Raw genomic sequence first — 19726 nt, 5'->3', positions numbered from 1 at the left:
TGTTCACAGATGTTTTGATCTGCCAGTACTGCATTTCTAAAGAACTTAATATGCCCGTTTCTGCTGCTGCCCTAGTTCGGGGGCCCAGTACACCAGCGGTTGGGTAGATCCCATCCTGAAATAGCACAACGAGCCCCAGGCAGTGGGTCAAAGCAAATCCAAGGGTCTTCCCCAAGCCTCTCCCATAGGGTGGCTGGCTGTTTTTCCTGTCCCATGCTGCTCTGCAGGTGTTGATACATTGCAGTTGTTAATTTTATGCTAGACCAACACTGAAAAGGAGAGAAAAGTTCAATATGATGGTGTATCTGTTGTGCGGTGGCTTTCCAACTCAAAGCCAGTGCTAACATTGCTTCCAGCAGACAGTGAGTGAATAAAGAAACCCCTACATGATATTTGAAGCTGTTTGCCATAGGAGACTCCCCATCTTGCAAATCTCTCAAGTTAGCTTGAAGCTATCAGAACACATCAGCCAGGCACTGATTTGAGGCAGGGAGGGAAGTTCCTTTTTCTGCTCACTGAGGACAGATGCTAATAGAGGGACGTGCTGCAGAATTGCCCAACTTGGGATGTAAATCTGGTTTTTTACAAGTGGGGAATGTGCTGTCAGTAGTACAGTTAAAAAAAAAAAAAAGTAGTGCATTAACCACAAATTAATAAAACCATCCCAATTTATGCAAAACCTGAGCTTGCAGGGACCTGTTTCAGTCCCTTGTGACATTAAAAATATTCCTGCTGTCACAAAACTCTTTTGAATGGTGTCACATTTTGAAGTCCTTTCTTTTTGTGCATCCTTTAAGATTAGATGTTTTTTAATAAGAGAGCCTCTCCAAAATTGGGGGTGGGGGTGGGTAGGAGGGTAGTCATTAGTTTGTTTCGGTGCAGATGTCATTTGGTTTGTTTCAGCTTAGTTTAAGATTGTGCTTAACTTTAGTCCCTCAGATTGTCACTTTTAACTCAAGAGAAAGGGATGTGCACAGGTTGTCTTAAACAATAAAATGCACATAAATGAAACAGCACGGTTTTTGTGGTTTGATCTGGCCAAAGTAATCTGCTTCACTTCCCAAAGTTATGGGATACATTGACTGGCTGAATTAATATGGGGAGTGATACAGGATATTTGGACTCTTGTCAGTTATTTCATTCTGTTTTTTCCCAGCAGTAAAATGGATTTGTTCTGAAACCTGGAAAAGAAAGAAATAAACTTGGCAGATGGGGCCAGTTTATGATTTATTCTGAGTTTGTAGCTTGATCCAAACGCCGCTGAAGTCTATGGAAATCTTTGGGGGGATTTCAAAAGGAATCTCATCAGGCGCTTGATTAATATGCTGGGGAGTTGGGGGGGCACATGTCTGGGGCCAAGGGAGTCTTGCAGATCTCATCCTTCTTTTTTTTCCAGGGCTTGCATTCTCTTGGTGTACATCCTTTCATGCAAGTCTCTCAGTGTTCCCTGAACCATATGTATTTGGATTAAAAGGTAATATGAGAAGCGCTAGGAAAAGCTGAAGCCAAGTCCTATTTTATTGCAGGAAGGCCTCAAAGTGATGTGAGGAGGGACAGCGTGTCTGACATCTGGGGCTGTGGGAACGTTACTTAGAGGTTGCAATGGAGACGGGGGATTCTTGTCAGTCCTGTTTCCCTTGTGTCCAAACTCTTGCATTCACGTGCCAACTCTGAGCAAATTTGGGGATGGAAAGGAAAAGGGGGGCGAAGGAGGAGAGGTTTGCAGAGTGTGATATCCTAGCGTGAGCCCCACCGTGAGGGATGCTCTGCAGCCAGGCGTCTCGTCTTGTCTCATCTCAGGGTGCGGGTGGACCGAGGCGGGTCGCAAAGCCTTGTGCTCTGGTGCACTTTGGATCTCGGTTTCACGAGTCAGCGTAAGTGTGTGACCTTAATCAAGCTGATTAACCTTGCTGAAGCATCTGGAAATAGAGATGAGTAATAAGTGTAGCAGAATTTAGCATGCAGCGCCTTTTAAATTTACTGTTATCTGCAGTGTTTTCTAGACTGGAAAATTTCCAGATTCTTCTAGGACGGGAAAGGCCACTATGTGATGTATGGAAACGAAAGAGGGTTTGCGTCTTGATTTATTCCTAATCTTATTACTCTGTGACAGGATCAGTTATCTCTTAAGAGGTGGTATTAATTAATGTTTACAAACTATTTTGCAGCTCTTGGGGAAAAATGCATCACAGAACTGTGTTACTACTTGAGCTATTTATTAGATGGCACCCGATATGTGAAACCTCCTGCTTGTGACTGCGACCGTGTTTCAGTGTACGTTATGAGCTTTCAAACTCCTTTTGGAAAAGCTTGTCTTTTAAAACCTTACTATTTTTCTTCCCCCCCCCCTTCCTTAAAGTGGGAGGGAATCTCAGATGATCTTTCACATGATTCTTCCAACACCCAGTCATTCATCAGCAGAGACTTAAAGATAATAAACTTTTTGTTTCAGGCAATTACTTAATCTCGACAAACTCCTGTGTTAAGCAGGGCTATTAACTGAGCAGGCCATAAATCAGCGTGTTGCCAGGTGGGTGAGTCTCCTGAACTGCAATCACTCTTCAGGACCTTCCAGAGACCCCTTACCGTCTTAAGCACCCTCATTACACAAGCAGCATGCTAACAACCAGCACTTTGCATGAGCTGCCCGGAGAATCCACTGCAAACTGCACTGGGACCATTTTTAACACCAGGTGGAAAATTTTCATACCACGGCAGGATGATACATGGGAGTTATTAGCCTGCACCAAAACCACAGCTGGGTAAAACAGATAACTTCCTCACCCCTCTCCTCGTCAGACCTTCTGCTTAGTTAAGAGCATCAGGCTGCCTTATGCTTGGTTAAAAGCCAACTCGTGCAGGATCCTTTTAGTCTTTATGGACCAGGAGTGCTTTGGGGACTGATGTCCTGAAGCATGAAAGCTCCCAAAACTCTTCTTTGAAGGCTACCGAGATGCTTATCACCTGGGTATAAGTGCAAGAAAGAAATACCCAGCCCAGCAATTTTATCACGACTCTAGCAGAAAGCAGACATCTTTGCTTCCCTTTCCAGAAAGGCGTTTGCTCAAAACGCACAGCAGACTCTGCGCGGGGTTTTTCCAGACTCGATTTGTTCAATTTTACAAATAATATAAACAGACCTTTCATACAGAGGGGAAATTTTTCAAGCCATTGCCTATAGGAGCAGTTTGATTTCAGTTTGTTTTAGTGCCTGGAGGAGCATATGCATAAAGAAAGCAAACTCCTCACCCCTGTGGTTTGGATTGGAGAGGCTAGAAATGCCAGCGCTGCATTTGAAGCGCGGCCTTGTCCTGAAGGATTGAGAAAGTCTTTGTAGCGTGAGGGGGTACGGGTGTCCCCGCGATGGCAGCAGGCAGCCCTGCGGCGGGGCAGGCCGTTCAGGTAGGTCTGTGCCCAGGGCGGGCTGGCGTGCCCTTTCTTGTTGGCACTGGCACCTGCGCTTTCATGGGATTTAAGCATCTGCTTGGGAGTTTTCCTTCTGCAAGGCGGCATTCCAGCTCCTGCAAGTTGTGCCGGCTCCTTGAGCCGACTGCTCCTGGTGCGGTACCTGAAGGATTTGGGGAAATGTATTTGGTTTGCTATGGCTGGTCAGCCCAGCTTCTCTGTACACGTAGTTTGGCCAATACTAGAAGGAGCTGTACCCCCCCAGGACAGCACCTGGGAAGCTGGGCTGTGAGCATGAAGCCCACCCAGCTGAGCACCAGCCACTGGGAAGGGGTAAGTTATCTTTCAGCAGGATGCTGAAGTCAGCCCTGCAGCCACACAAAACCAGCCTGACCACCATAAGGGAGAGTGGCACGACATGGGGATGAGTGGTCAAGGGAGGTCAGATCTTCTGCTTTCCGTGGCACTCTGGGCTGGAAGTGGTGCTGAACCGCAGCCTAAGGGCTTTCTTTGCTCATTTGTGCACCGGCGATCTCATGGTAAACTGGTTCAGGGAGTTGATCCAGCCAGAGCCCCGTGCAATAAATTTTAAGTTGATTAGTTTTCGACTGGATGAACTCCCTGAGCTGGCTGGGTGTGTGATTGCGTGAGTGCCAGTGCCACCTCCAGGGAGGGGTGTGAATGTGTGGCTGGGGGCGTGAGGCAGGGTTGATTTGAATGCTAAAAGACATCCCCATCTGTAGACCTGCTCCTGGGGATGCAGCTTGGGATGATGCTCCTCAATGAGCTTTTATTTGCATGAGTGGAGGGCACATGGTCAGGGCTCTGCTAGATTTGCTGTAAGATGAGCAGTGTCATGCAGAGAGTACTGAGTGATAGATGATGCGCTCTCCTCCTTTTTCATTCACTAATTTTGCCCTTTGGTGCTTAAGCAGTCTCCTTGTCTCTAGCCTGAGGCTGCTGAACTTCCCCATCTCAGCAGCGGAGATCCTGAGCTTGGTTGCGTTGGACACAGCTGAGGGCATCAGTGTTCTCGGGTGCTCCTGCTGCCTCCTGGTTATAAATATCTGTTAGTGCTTTCTCCCATAATGTCTCCATCTAATGGCAAATTACAATTTAGCCTTGTATTATTGGTGATCCGGAGTAGTTGCACTTTTGAGAGCAAATGAGAAGGTTGCTCAGGTGTAAAGTCAAGCTCTGGGAGAAGCTAAGTTGTGTAGAGCAGCACGTTCAGCTGTCTATGGGCCCACACTCCGGTTCTCTGCTCTCAGGGTCCCTGCTACTGGAGGCAGGATCTCTGTCAGGACCTCATTTGCACGTGCATTAAATGCATTTCTCTCTCCTTGGGGTACCCAGAAAAAGAAACATCTTGAGGCGTTGGGTTGGGGTCTCTCACAGCCAGGTATTGGGGACCGCAGGAGAAAGGCAGGGGATATTGAGGAATACTCCAGGGACTCAGCAGGCGGCTGAGGTTCACTCAAATCCTTTTCACCAGCCGTTTCAAGCGATGCGGCTCCCACTGTGAAATGAGCTTTAATATGAAATACACAGGGGAAAGAAAGAGTTTGCCATTCACTGGAGCAGTCCCAGAGCAGTCAATGGCAAAACCTCTCAGCCCAGGCTTTTTTTGGAAATTGCTGCATCAGCTGGAGCTGCTGGCGGTTGGTGAATCCGGGATGCTACTGGCTTCCCACAAAGCAGGACGATAACAACTTGGAGAAAGCTTCTCCCCTTAAACCTGTAGGCATTTTTTCTTCCGTGAACGTGTCTTTCTTGAGGGATCCCTAAGTTTGCATAGATGTTTTTTGACATATTATTCTTCTCTTACTGCCCGTCCAGGCAGGCAGAAGCTGAACTACCATCTGGTCTGCCCCCACCTCCCTGCCTGCCCCTTGCGTGCCAGGATTTCTTCCTCACTGGTTTGGATTTTTTTTCTTTTTTTTCTTTTTTTTTTTTTTCTTTTTCTTCTTTCTATTCTCTGGTAGCAGCTGTTGGGAGAACAAGCCCCAAGATCCATCTGGCCCTTCCAGCTTATCGGGCTGTGTCTTTTCTTCACAAAGCAGCAGTGGCCGCACTTTCATACAAGAGTTACATTTTATAACAGCAACTTGCTCGAAAAGCAAACTGCCTTTTATTCGCTTGTGCTGCCTTTCTCCCTTTAGAATTGCAGCCACGGCCGTACCACAATGTAGCCTCAGATCTGAGTCAGTCTAGAGGGCTGCTTTTCTCTTTTTCTTTTTGCTTTTTTTTTTTTTCTCCCCCTTTCTTTTTTTTTTCTTTCCCTCCTCTGCTTTCTGGAGGAGTTGGCACAATCCTGTGTTATTAGGACATAAGCCAGCTTGTTCTAGTGGAATTTCCTGTCTGATTTTAATTTCCCCCTCATTTTTTTTCCCCCCTCAAAGTGAGACAGAAAAGCTTTTTAATTGCACTGCCGTAGGTTGGCCTTTCGGGATATTATTATTCTTATTAAGTACTTCCTGTTGGGAGGCGGCACATGAGTAGAAGTAACAAGGATCTCGGTGCAGTCGGGGCTTGTGGCCTCTTTGTTTGTTAATAACTGTCAGATTGGCAGCGTCCTCAAAATACATCTTGGCTTGACAGCCTGGCAATTAAGCGATTTTCAAGACTCTCAACATTTGCAGCTCAAGACCTGTGGAATTAATAAGCTGCATTAGGCCTTTTGGGTTTGTTTTCTGCTCTTCGGTAGTCACAACTCCTCGTCCATCTAATAAAAAGCTGGCACCAGTGGGAAAGTCTCGCTCTGGAAATCCTCAGCGTGGAAGTAGAAACTCCTGATCAGGTGTGGTGGGGCGGACTGGCACGTCCCAGATAGGATTTGCTTTCTGTTCTCCATCTCAGCAGGTTTAGATTGGAAATTAGGAAAAATTTCTTCACCGAAAGGGTTGTCAAGCATTGGAACAGGCTGCCTAGGGAAGTGGTTGAGTCACCATCCCTGGAGGTATTTAAAAGATGTGTTTATGTGGTGCTTAGGGACATGGGTTAGTGGTGGATTTGGCAGTGCCAGGTTAATGGCTGGACCTGATTATCTTAAAGGTCTTTTCAAACCTAAACTATTCTATGATTCTCTATCCCAGCCTCAATGGCTTACATTTCGGCAGGCTCCCTGTGCTCATGTAGGGTCTAGTGATGAGCGTGTTCCTCTGGGGTGCTTCTGGCCATTGAAGCACAGGGGTCTCGACAGCAGCCCTGTGTGGTGCAGCCCATAGACCAAACTTTGGGCACTTCTCCAGCAGCAGCATGTGAGTGGAGCGGGTTGTCATGTGCTATCATACTGCTGATGTTTCAAATTTCCCTGTGTCCCAAAGAAAAACTCAACACTTAAGAACAAGAATTCAAGGAGAAAAAGGCCATTATTTTTTTTTAATTTCTCAGGAAGCAAAAATTCTCAGCAATCTCTTTCAGAAACTTCCCTTGTTGGCAGATACTGTTGTAATCAAGTCAAAGCATTTCAAGTTCATCACTTCCACATTCTTCTTATAGCGTAAAATATAATAGATCATAAACCATCTTGATCTTTTCTGCACTGCTTTTGACAGCGGTTGAGGGTTCCTGGAAAACGTTTTCTGGCAGAAAAATGTTCTGCCTTAAACCTTCCACCAACTTTCGCTATTTAGGACTGGAGATGGCTGCTGGTGGCAGCAAGACTGTTTAGGAGATTTTTCTAATTATTGCTCTTTGGAAAGCCATCCGAGCTTCAGTGTTTGGGCACCCCACTGCAGAAATTTCTCATGCTTGTGGGGTTCCCCCTGGCTGCAGGAGAGCTCTGCTTTCATGTTATTTACCCTTCCCAGAGGTATAAAAAAATAACAATTTGTCCCCTTAAGGCTACCACACAGCAGAAACCCAAAGAGCCCAGGAATTCTTGTAGAGTAATAACGCATTGCCTGTATTCACAGATGCCCACCTGAATGTCTGCAATACTTCTATAGATGTGAATATGTACATCCTCCCGACACTGTTTTGAAGTTTTGGGTACAACCTGTTTTACAAAAGCCAGAACTTTCCATGCAGGTTGTCTGCAAGCTTCAGAAAGTTTTCTCACCAAGAAGCAAAGCATCCAATTTTTGTTCACACCTGACGTGTGCTGCAAATCCAGCTCCTGCATGGGAGTGTGTTATTGCAGGGTTTTCTGGTGTTCTCATGTCCCCGCTGTCTCCACCAGGTTGGCCATCCCCAACCCTTCGGTGTCAGAGGCAGAAAGCCCCTCACGCAGTATTTCAGAGATGGTAGGTAGCAGCTGAGGTATTTCAGGGTTTGATTTCTTAATGACAGTTCTACATTCTTGTAGAAAATGTCAATGAACTCTTACATTTTTAATCTAAATTTTCCATGTAGAGGGAAAGGCCATTTTTAGACTCGCTGTAATTGTTCCAGCTCCTTTGCCCAGGAAAAGACTGGCAGGTTTAATGTCCTTAATGAAGGTCAGGTGGTGCACGGGAACAAGCTGAGGAGAGCTGCCAGGAGCTTCAGGATGGGTTAGACATCAAGATGAACAAGAATATCCTATTTCCACTAGGGCCTGAGTTCATTTAAGCATCCCACCTTCTTCTTGGGGTGGGGAGGAAATTTATGGGCAAATTCCTTCAGTGTTGCCTCGAGTTGGCCACGAGGCCGTGGGGGGAGCTCGCTGATCTAATCTAATCTCATCCCATCCCATCCCAGCTGCAAGAGGCAGCTCGCTCTGCAGATGCCTACCTGCTTGCCCTGCTTTTGGACATAGCCTGCGGCCCAGTGACCGAGCTGAAACATGTTCCCTGGCTGCGGGGCCACCAGGACCACGCTTTTGCCTGCTGTGTGGCAGCAGTGCCCATTTCCTAGGCGAGGGCTGTGTAATGGCAACCATCAGCATCTTCAGACTTTCTCTTTGTTCTTCCACCTGAGCTGAAGCAGCAGAATAAACTTTATAGAAGGTTAGATTCCTCTGGCCCATCCCCAGGATGATGGATGGGTGTTGTGGTGGCTCCCGAGGAGGTTTCCTCCAGGATGCTGGAGAGGGGCAGCTTTGCATTTTGGTGTCTGATGGATCAGTTTGCTGTGACCCATGGCTTTTATAACAGCTTTTATTATGAAACCCAGGAATGGGCTTTATTCTGCACCAAGCAAGCGCCGCATCCATGTGGGCATCCAAAGTCTGTGTCCCCACAGGGAGATGAGCTGATACTTGTGTGTCTCACTTCTGGCTGGCAGGGAAACAAGTGACTCCTGAGTCCTTCTGTGGTGGTGAGTTGTGGGGGGGGGATCCAGGCATGCTGCTAGAGAAGAGGCAAGCGTTGTCCATGTTGTCCCCTGCTCCTCATTGTGCCTCAGTTTCTCTGAGTGTAAAGCCATGCTGATTCTGTCCTGGAGATGCTGTGAAGTGTCAGTATTATAATGCTTGTTTCAAGGCTTTTTTTTGTAATTTTATAGCTGAGGAAGGTCAATGTATTTTGTCATATTTCTTGTTTGCTTTTCACATATCTGCTTCCCAGCTGGGCCTCTTCTCCTTCCAGTGCTCCTCCAAGGTATTTACCATCACCTGAGCCATTTGTCCAACAGAAGTTACTTGTATTCTCTTTGTGGCCTACCTGAATGGGAAGCTTGGCTTGCTGCACCCAACCCATGGTTAAACTAAGGACATTGACTTCCCTAGCGCCCTGACACGCATTGTCTGAAAAAAATAGTTTTGTAAATCAGGCTACCACCGTCTTTCTTCATTAGATGTGTTAGAGGAAGAGAGAACTGGTTCTGCACCCCTCTGGATGGAAACGGCTGCTTGGTTGTGTTTCAAAATGGCCTGTAATACTGGGGTTGGGAGAAGGGGCTCCTGTAGGTGAGCTGGTGGGATTCTGCCTCCCATTTATCCTTGCTAGAGTGCTCATAGTGGGCCAGAATGAATATTTACTATTATTTTACCTGTGTAGTTCCTCTTCTATTTTTGTCAAAGCCACTGAGCAGGTAATAAAACAATGTAATAATTAACCAATAATAATTGAAGTACACTGAATGAAAACCAAACCCAATGCTAACAAGCCAAACAAAAGAAAAGCCCGCACGGTGCTGCCCTGTTTATAGTGCTGTCTGCTGGAATCATTATACACGTTGATATAATAATACTGAGCACTTAATTACCACATCATTTTTAAAGTGCTGTATAAACATTAACCAAACCTCTGAGGTAGGGAGGTATTATTATCTCCATTTTAAAGAGGGGAAATTCTGACAAAGCGAGGTTAGTTGGTAATTTAGTGTCGTGAAGTCAAGCAGCTGGTGGGGCGGGAGGTGGAGATTGCAGCCTCGCGCCTGGTCCACTGTGATTTTTGGAGACAGAAAAGCACCTGAGATGGCTTTTTTTGTGAATCGCACGGCGCTGCCGTTCGGGGAGGGCAGATACTCCCTCAGACACCTCTCTCTGCTTAGAAAATATGCAGATCAGTGTAATTAGTAACCACATAATTATTCCTTTTTGAGGGAGGCGCGCAGTTGGTGTATTTTGCAAAGTATCTAAACAACATTAAAGTCGCGTTCTCAAGCGGGGGCTTTGGAGGGGGTAGGCGAGGGTGACTCCAGGCTTGTGTGTCTGCTCCCCCTCCTCCCCGTATCGATCCGAGCGGTGGTTCTGGGAATGGCTTTCCTTGCAAAGCCCTTAATATTCTGCGTGGTGGTACATGACTTCATCCGAGGAGAATCCCACAGGCACACCAGCGTGATCTGCTCTGTCATGTTTCTGTGACCCAATTTTCCCCGTTCTTTGTCTCAGACCTTCCCTGACCCCAGGCCTATTATCTCTTCCAATAATTCACCCGGGCCATTATTAATGGTGCATTAACTTCGGCTGTGCTTTCAGCGAAGATGTTTTTCTTGTGCTCATTCATTCGCTCAACTCACTTAAACAGCGAGATCATTATTCTGGGGACGTCACACAAACACAAAAACATCTCCCTTGCCGACACCTACAGCCCCACAGCACTTTGCCGGAGGGGCGGCCATCCAAATGCAACACTGCGACACCCAGGAGGGACTATCAAAGGGAGTCAAGTAGCCACACACACACTCAGTCCCCTGGGGCCAGTTTGCCACCCCTGCTCACACGCCTGGCTGTCCGCGGATGCTCTGGAGCCCACCAAGTCCACTGAGCCTAGGGGAGCTCTGATATGAGGAAAATCACTGCACAGGGAAGGCTGGGGAGTGAAGCACAAGCCCCTCTTTGCTGTTTCAAAACAAATCTGATGTTTGCCACCGCAGTCATTGGATGCCAAAATGCGTCCCCTTAAAGTGGACGAGTGAAATTGGGACTTTAAAAAGCAAAACAAGAAAATGAATGCTTCTTACAATTTATTTATTTACTTGATGCTTTGGGCTTCTCTGGGTGATGACTGAATGAAGAACACTTCATGTTTGTTGTATCTTTATTTTTGTCCTTGAGAAGAGAGTGAGATTTGGACACGCAGGAGAAAATGTGGGCAGCAAGAAGAGCCTTTGCTCTGGAGATGGGGAAAACTAGCAAATTCCTCCTGTCATGTCTTAGAGGTTTGCACATAATGCCTAGTGCAGACAGTACTTATTTTCCTATTATCCTTCTCAAAGAAGCTGGACCTGGAGAAAAAATAGTAGAAGTTGTTGCAAGCTGCCGTGTCGCACCAAGCAACATCCCACCACCCCCAGTAAGAGGGACGTGGCCCGTGATGGCACAGCGCTGCTGCTGCGGAAGCCCTTGTGGACACTCACCAGCACCTTCTGGGATATCCCTTTTCCATATTTTTTTCCGTGTCAGCTGCTTTTGCGCAGATGCTAATGCCACTGTGGTGACAGGAGTGCGTGAGCTGTTGTCTGGAGAAGTTTTTCTCCCACAAATCTAAATCAATCCAATACCCTGGGGCTCCAAAGCCTTTTAGAGATAAAGTTGCAGTTTCTGCCTGCTGTGCTTGAGGTTCGCTGGGTAACTTGCTCTTGTTTGACTGTATATACTTGGGTCAGTTATTTTACTTTACCCTGCTTCAGCTCCCCTCAAGTGAAAAAAAGGGGCCATGTTTCAAATGAAAGTGTTTGTTTCTCTTGCTAAGGAGAGGTGAAGCTTTTTTAGTCTTTGCAAGGTAGTTTGTGATCCCTTTATGAAAGCTGTGTCCCATGCATCATTAAAGCCATAGGAAACCAAGCCCAAAAGGGATCTCAAGAAGTCAGCGTTTGTTTTTCTGGTTTTATAAAATGTTATTTTTTTAATGGACTTTTTTTGCAAAGTCGTTGGAATAAAGCACTATAGGTGCATTATCCAGACAGCAATCTTTTACTATTTTCCTCGACAAATGACTTTCCCCATTGATTACAAAACGGTCGTGCTCTGTTTCTGATGGCAAAGCAGCCCACTCAAAGCCTGGACTTCTTGTTCCTACAGAGTACTGTTGGACAACTGTAGGAGAACCGTGTCTGGTGGCCTGCAAGGCTCACGGGTGCTTTAGATAAAGCAGCAGGAGCTCTGTGCATATCAGATGGTACAGAGGGTGTGGGGGGGGCACTTCTCAGGGTGTCTCCCTGGCCCATCTTGCTGTGGCATCCCAGTTGCAAGTGGGAACAGAAGATGTGTACTTTTAGTCCTCTCTGAAGGTCCTTCTGAATTATTTTTGTCAGTGAACTGCAAACGAAACCCAATTCGGCGGCTTGGGGTCTGATTTCTTTTCTTCTGCTGCCTTTTTTTTTTTTTTTTTTTTTTAATTTATGAGCTACATTTTTTCCCCAAACCCCTCAAGTTTTATAATTTTTCTTTAAAGGTTAACTTCCGCAAGGTTTTTTTTTTTTTTTTTTAACTTAAAGCGATCACATGTGTAAGCCGAAGCACTTGGAATACAAAAAAGCTTATTTGACCCTTCCTAATTCTCCTTTTTGGGCTCCAAAAGAGGTGCTGCTGTGAGTGATGTCAAAACGGCTCCTTTGCTCGCTATACAGACCCATAAATGCAGTGTGTGTTTCTCTTGAAGCACAGGTTTATCTGTGGAGATAATCAAAAGCCTGCATCATCCTCAAAAAATGCCTGTTTCTGATGCCTCCCTCCCTGATTCCTGGGATTTTCGGCAAAGGGACATCCCCTTTAAACCCGCGTTTCTTCTTCATATCTTTTCTCTTTGAAGCCAGAGGGTTGGCTGGCCTCTTTTTTTTTTTTTTTTTTTTTTAACTTAAAGCGATCACATGTGTAAGCCGAAGCACTTGGAATACAAAAAAGCTTATTTGACCCTTCCTAATTCTCCTTTTTGGGCTCCAAAAGAGGTGCTGCTGTGAGTGATGTCAAAACGGCTCCTTTGCTCGCTATACAGACCCATAAATGCAGTGTGTGTTTCTCTTGAAGCACAGGTTTATCTGTGGAGATAATCAAAAGCCTGCATCATCCTCAAAAAATGCCTGTTTCTGATGCCTCCCTCCCTGATTCCTGGGATTTTCGGCAAAGGGACATCCCCTTTAAACCCGCGTTTCTTCTTCATATCTTTTCTCTTTGAAGCCAGAGGTTGGTTGAATAGACAAGGATGAGAATATAGCAGTGGGAGGTCCGTGTCTTGCTCATAAACCTTGGCCAGAAAATCAGCTCCGACAAGTGGGGACAGGTAGCAGCGTCTTTCCCCTTATCAAACGGCGCGGCGGAGCAGACACATTCCTGCACGAGCAGCGGCTGGGTGGAAGGTGGGGCCTCCCAAATGCATCTTTCTGCTCCGCTGCCGTGCTTCACCCCGGGAGCTGCGTGCCACGGGCTTAACTTAGAGCCGTGTTATTTCTGCATGGAACACCCTGTTTTCCCATTGTCCCTGCCCCCTGGGTGCTGTTTTGATTAGTACTTTGGTTTTCTCTTCCTTCCGAGGGAGCCAGAGAAAATGTTTACCTGTTGTCCCAGTGCTGGGGGACTTTTGGGGGTGCAATGGTTCACCTTCCTGCCTTGGCATATTGTACCACACGGCCTGGTGTGGCCCAACTTTTTCCCGAGGGAAAGTTTTCCCCAGGCCTCCTACTAAAATCTTCCTCCCTCTGTGTAAAACAATCATCATTAGTGCTAATTGGGCAGGTTTGGGGTTAAATCTGCAAAGATTGCTTGGGTTTGGTAAATCCTCTGCCACCGCAAAGCAGATAATGTTAAACAAAAGATTGCCTTGATTAGATTAAAGTTGGCAAATTCATTGCCCTAATCATCATATTGCCCTTCCCGTGGCTATTCAGGAATACATCACCGTGACTTACTTGAAGTAATTGAATATAATTGTCTTTTTAACTCGTATGTGTAAAACATCCATCTTTGTTAACGGCATGTGTTGCTGTCCTGCTGCCAGCTCGCCATCCTCTTTGGGAGGGGTGGGAACAAGAAGCAGAGCCAGGCTGACGTTTATGAATTGGTAGTTGATTGCCTATAAAACCATTCATTATTTCTGACCAAGCACCTGGAAGAGAATAAAAAGGAACAGCCCCAGCCACTGGAACCCGTAGGCTTGGCGCTGGTGCTCCCAGGCAGGGGAGCAGAGGGGAAGCCCTAGAGTGGGACGTTGCAAAAGGACGTCACCAAAACCAACCCTTCCCCTTGCCCTTGGCGGCAGCAAAGCCCAGAGCATGTGGTGGGTTTGGAAATAAGAATGGCAGAGTAAAACAGGCGCCCAAGGCAGGGGCACTGCTGGCTCTCTCGTCATCCAAATAGGATGAAAAGCTAAAAACAAACCAGCGGTGCCAGTGGGAGGGAGGAAGTTCATGGAAATTTTTCTCCCATTAATAATCAGAGGTGTGAGGAGGGAGAAACTCTCTTCAGATGTCATTTTTATACCAGCAGATAGCTAGGAAAGGAGGCCAGGCAGCAAACACCCCGTGTTTGCTTTTCCCCGGCTCTCCTGAGTGACAGGGAAAGACTCTTTTAGCACAAAATTTCCAATATTACCTCAGCAATCAATCATTTAGAAAAGCACAGTTACAAAACAAAAAATAACTGGCCTGGGTTTTAAGAGGTTCAGATTGACTTGTTGTTCTTAGTGGTTTCATTATTATTATTAGTGAATTAAACTGGTCCAGGGAACGGGCCCAAGGATCAGGATATGACTCTCTATCATTACCACAATGCAGAGCACAATTTCAGCCCAAGTCAACTTGCATTTTCCTGAAGTTTGGGGCTTCACCCACCCCTGGGTTATGGGCTGCCTGTTACAGGCTGAGCGGCCACCCTGTGTTGGGAGGGCGCAAGACATCACCTATAGGGATGCCAGCTGGGCTGTGCAGGTTGGCCCCAGGACCGCGGAAGAGCTGGGTTCATTTTCGGGGTGAGCACTGCAGGAAGCCCAGCCTAGGGGCTGAGGTTGGGGGAGATGTTTGTGTTGTCCGGCATCAGACGTCTCTGCAGGAATAGTGGATTTTGTGACACTGTTTGGTGTGTGATGATGTAAAACCTCCCTGGCCCGCTCCCTCTGGCCCCCACAGCAGCTGTGGGTTGTGGCTGTAGCGGTGTCCCCAGGGAGGGGGACAGCACAGCCTGACAGCCCTGGCAGCGATTTGGGGAGACCAAAGGCTGTAATGTGCTGCGTGAGCAGGGGATAGGGGTGTGACGGCTGAACTCTGCTGCATTTCTGACCTGGAAAAACACTGGCTGCCTCTTAAAATGAAGAAGACTCCTTACAAGTGTCCTTATGTAAGAGATCATCCCTACCCGGGACGGTTAAAGGGTGAATCTTCCTCCTGCCAAAGCAAATCCTAAAGGATGCAAGTTTATTCTCTCCCTGAGCCGCTTTTGGGAGAGGAGGGGAGGGGGGAGCAGAAGGAGGGGGGCAGGCGTTTAACAGTTACCCTACTGTGTCCTGACATTAGGCGAGCTGCAAAAATGCTCCCAGTGTATCAGGTTGTGCGCGGTGCCAGCCCTGCGCCGGAGCACGGAGAGCGAGCCCTGCCGCGGAGCCTTAAATACTTTCCACCCCGACTACCTTAGCTTAACGCCTTTCAGCAGAGTTGGCAGGAGGGTTGTTTTTGTGTAGTCTCTCGCCTCTCCCGGCAGCCCGGCTGACGCGCCTGTGCCGTGCCGCGCCGTGCCGCGCCGCGCTCGGGGATCGTAGGTTGCAATGGGAGTAGGAGCCTCAGATCCTCTTGCTGATATGCCGGGAAAGACGTATACGGGGATTTCACGCAAGGCTCTGCACGACGGACCCGAAAGGAGCACAGCCTCGCCGGAGGGAGTCGGCGTAGCTCTGTCGCAGCTGGAGTCACAGATGCCAAAGGCTGAATTTTGAGTCTTTTCTAGGGAAGGAAAAAAAAAAAAAAAAAAAAAGAAAAAAAAAAGAGTTTGGCGTTTGCTGGAGTTTGCTTAGCATCAGCGAGAGACTTGGCCCAAGCTCTGACACTTTGGTTTTGGATGGTGCTTCCCCACTCTCCAGAGAGATGCTACCTGTCGCAGAGGCAAGTCGCAGTGAAATACCGAGTGCAGACTGGGTTCTGAAATGCTCACTTAGGAGGTTGGTTTTGTTTTTGCTTTTAGTCGCCAGTTAGGCAGAAAGGCCAAGAAACCAGAGAGGGAACGGGAAGACCCGTGACGATATTAAGTAATCTTTAATGTAGAACTTCTGTTTGTAAAGGCAGAGCAGGACCAGCCTTTCATCTTTAAGCCGATTGCTGGTAAAAATCTAGGAAGCGGCATCGTTAGGGATGCGATGAGCCCTGTCCGAGGGTGATTGTACGGTATCGTTATTGAGGCTTTGCTAATTGTATTTCTTTAGCTTCTGTAATTTTAGCAGGAAAGGCCCAGGCGGCCAGGCAGCGTTGTCGGGGGTGGCGTGGAGAAATAACCTGATGAATTTTCCATCAGCTCGACTCACTCAGATATTCTCACCGTTAACTTTTGGGGTCAATAATAAATATTAAAACCTGTAGATTTAATAAGTCAATGTAGGTGTTCTCTGCCTTTTGAGACCACTTTATCTTTCCATCAAAGATGAAACAAGCTTCTCAAATGAATAAAAAATAGGGCCTCAAGTGATTACAAGTGAGAGCAATTTGGGCTCCTCTCTCAGAACCTGGCAGTAGGCACTTTTGAGCCTTTTCTGACTGCCTAGACAGTCTGCATTAGCGCTGCTCTCGCTGTTACATTTTTAGGTAAATATTTCCAACTTGTGTGTACAGACCTTCGGGAAAGGTGTTTGCTGCCACTCCAGGCATGAGGGACGACGCGGGTCTGGATCCCGCCAGGCTCTGTTGAGTCTGATTTGCGTTGCAAGTCTAGTTTTCCTTGGTGCTTCCTATAATCTCCTCAAGTTCAAAGAGCGCTTAGCTGCTTGTCTTTGTCAAAAACCCTGTTGGAGATCTTTTATGTCGAAGATGTAGGATTTCTCCGCATGACTTTGATTATTTATTCATTCCACTTCTCTGGTGTATGATAGCGCTGATATCATGAAGACCCCTTGTCTTGCACTGCTCTTGCTCTGAAATTCATGGAGATTTAGTGCCTTTGAAATTGTTTTAAAAGGAAAGGAAAAGTTTTTGAAGTCCCTTTTTTTTTCTTCTTCTTCTATTCCCCTCAACAGTGCCGCAGCACATTTTTCCGGCCTTCCACGCTCCTTTGCCAATTGACATGCGCCACCAGGAAGGACGATACCATTACGAACCTCACTCTATCCACGCTATCCACGGGTAAGTCTCGCACCTCCGCTCCCATGCTTTACTAAAACTTTGGCCACCCGCAGAATGCTGAATCCCACCCCTGAGGTCCCGGGGACTGGCTTGCCCTCCTGGTAGGCTGGCCCCGCTGGCCACCCCCCGCCTCGCTGTCCCCGTCCGGTGGCAATAGTGACCTGCCTGGCAGGGGTGCTCTACAGCTCCGTCAAACCTATAGAAGTGCCGTGTAGCAGCGGGATGGGAGCGCGGGGCTTCGGTGGCGTTACCCGGCTGTGGTTCTGGGGATCAGTTTGGCTTGTGTTTTTGTGCCCACGGTGTTTCTCATGTCACACTGTGCCTGGGTCGTCTTGGTGAAGACCGAGCGCTGCTCCCTCCGTTTGGAGACCATGCGTGCTGTTCTTCCTTGTCCGACAGTTTGGGGGGATGACAGAGAAAGGCTGCCAGGAATTCTGTAATTCACTTTGATTTCACCAGACGATGGCCTGAACAGATTGGATGGTGTTTTCTAAAATGTGGGAAAGAGGCAGGTCCTCGTGCGGGTGTCCATGTCCAGTCTGGCGGGACAGGATTATTATTATCTAGGTTTTGGTGGGGACCTCCTCATGAGAGTCACCCTTCCCCAGGGAAGCTGGTGGCCAGCGAGCACAGGCGCAAGTCAGGGGATGTACCCTGAGAGGGGGGATTGTGGTTAATTTCCTCATCTAGGTCATGACAGCTCAGTAGTCCTTATTGTCTTGGAGAACATGTTTATATAGAGATCTGGGTTCACCTCCTGCAAGCTTTGACCAGGACAGGGAAAAAGGAGCCAGCAGAGTTGTAAGCAGAGACTGTAGTGATTGTGCGGCTGGGAAGGTTTCTCATCTTCCCTGAAACACACCATTCCCGTAGGAGATGAAGAGCACCCTGATGGGGTTGGTGGTCCCACAGCTTCCCCAAGATCCCTCAACCCATGGCTGTAACACAGGGCTCAGCCATCGGATGAGGGACAGGTCCCAGGGCCCTCAATGCAGGGGAACCCGTAAGGGCTGGAAGAGCGAGGAAAGAACAAATAGGGCTCATCACTTAAAAAACTCTCATTTGATCTTTCTGTTGACTCCGGAGCCCCACTGCGGCCTCGCTGTCTGGCCGGGGTCAGCACTCACCCGACTTTGCAGCGGCTGTTTGTAGAGCTGTGCTTTTTCTGGAAAGGTGTAAGGGGGGGAACAGCCCCCGGGAGGCAAGTAGCACAGACGGCGGCAGCCAGGAGATCTGTGGAGTCCCACAGCTACCAGGGCTTTATTCCTCTTCCAAAATGCTGCAGGAAAAAATGATAGGGCATTCCCCTGGATCCTACCAGAAGACAAGTCGTTGTCTTTTTGGCTGGCAGTCAGTTTGACTGGATGTTTAAAGGGGCAGAGCAGCTCCTTCCACGCTGTGCGCAAAGGGGAAAAGACAGGAGGTTGCTAACGTGGGAATTGTGGGGGGGCTAGGGAGCTGAATGACATGGTTCTGGTCCTGCGTGCAAGTACATGCAAAAATTGTAGAAAAAAAGACAGATTAATAAAAAAAACATACTGGGAAATAGTTAATAAGCCAGAGCTCTAGCTGGTAAAGTTCATACTGACTTCTGAAAGGGGCAATATTGAAATCTGAAAGGGGCAGATACTCAGATATTTGGCACCAGGTTATTTGTGTGCCCCACTTGGTGCTCCCCTTCACTCCTGTCGGGCAGGATACTTCGCACTGTCTCTGCAATAGCCTCTTTAGTAGGGTCATGGAGCAAGGTCTTATCCAGAATGTGGCAGAGAGCTCACCAGCTGGTGTCATGTACCTGTGAATCAAAACATCCACTGACGGGAGCCAGTATTTTATCATATTGGGGTTGTCCAACTGATCAAGCCTGGCCAAGTGTACAGTGCTGGCAGATCAGGTTCCAGTTCGTCTGCACCAACATTAATAATCCACTGTTTTAGGAGGGATCCCATTTGTCTGTCAGGAACCTATAGTGTTCTGCTTAGTATTTGGGTAGTCTTGTCGGTAAATACCTATTGCCTTTCTTCTCTGGGATCCTTCACTTTCCCAGCAGCACCTCTCACAAAAACAGCTTGTGAGGTACTAGCGAGAAAACTTGGTTGTTGGTCTTAGAAGAGGAAACATCATTTTCTTTGAAATGTTTTGATAAGGTCAGTCTTACTACCTGGGCATTACACTGAAGGTTGCCTCTGCAGTTGGTGAAGCACCAAAGCTGAGCAGCTGACTGCTTCTTGTCTGTGGGCTTTTTTTAGGGTCAAAGGAATGCCACTTCTGTTCAGCTCTTTTCCAAGTGCCCTGGACTACAGCACGACCACACTAGGAAAATTCTCACCAGCTGTGGAGTTAGTCTTTTGAGCATTTTCTCTCTTTCAGTTTTATCTGTAAACTTCTTAACCTCATTTCCTGCCGTTTCCTCTTCTAGTTTTTGTTCACTTCTCTTTTGTCTTCCTCTTCTCTCCTCCAGTCTCTACTCTGGAGATTATAACATAATGTTCACCCTCCTTGCTAGAGGATGTCCAGTGTGAAATCATCCAGGACGTGGTGGTAGAGCTGGGCTAGAGCATGCAGAGAGGTTGCCTATCTCTTGTTCAATAGGCTGGGTGGACTCTGAGGGTACGGTCAAGCCTCTTGAATTTTGAACTCCATCCTGGTGGTGCAGAAATGCATCCTTCTGTTTAAAGTAAACAACTCCAAAAAAAAAAAA

At 47.4% G+C, this 19726-nt stretch overlaps 1 protein-coding gene across 2 annotated transcripts in view; it reads left to right on the top strand.

Moving 5' to 3' along the window:
- GLI2 (GLI family zinc finger 2) overlaps nt 1-19726 on the top strand; it is a 208085-nt gene that overhangs the window by 121515 nt on the left and 66844 nt on the right. For both annotated transcript variants that reach the window (XM_014940183.1, XM_014940173.1), the window contains exon 3: nt 16920-17025. In XM_014940183.1, coding sequence (XP_014795669.1) covers nt 16920-17025 — 106 coding nt within the window. The remainder of the gene's footprint in view (nt 1-16919; nt 17026-19726) is intronic.

The sequence above is a fragment of the Calidris pugnax genome, unplaced genomic scaffold, assembly GCF_001431845.1.
Source record: "Calidris pugnax isolate Ruff unplaced genomic scaffold, ASM143184v1 scaffold21, whole genome shotgun sequence".
NCBI lineage: Eukaryota > Metazoa > Chordata > Aves > Charadriiformes > Scolopacidae > Calidris > Calidris pugnax.
This window is presented reverse-complemented; position numbering and strand designations above follow the sequence as displayed.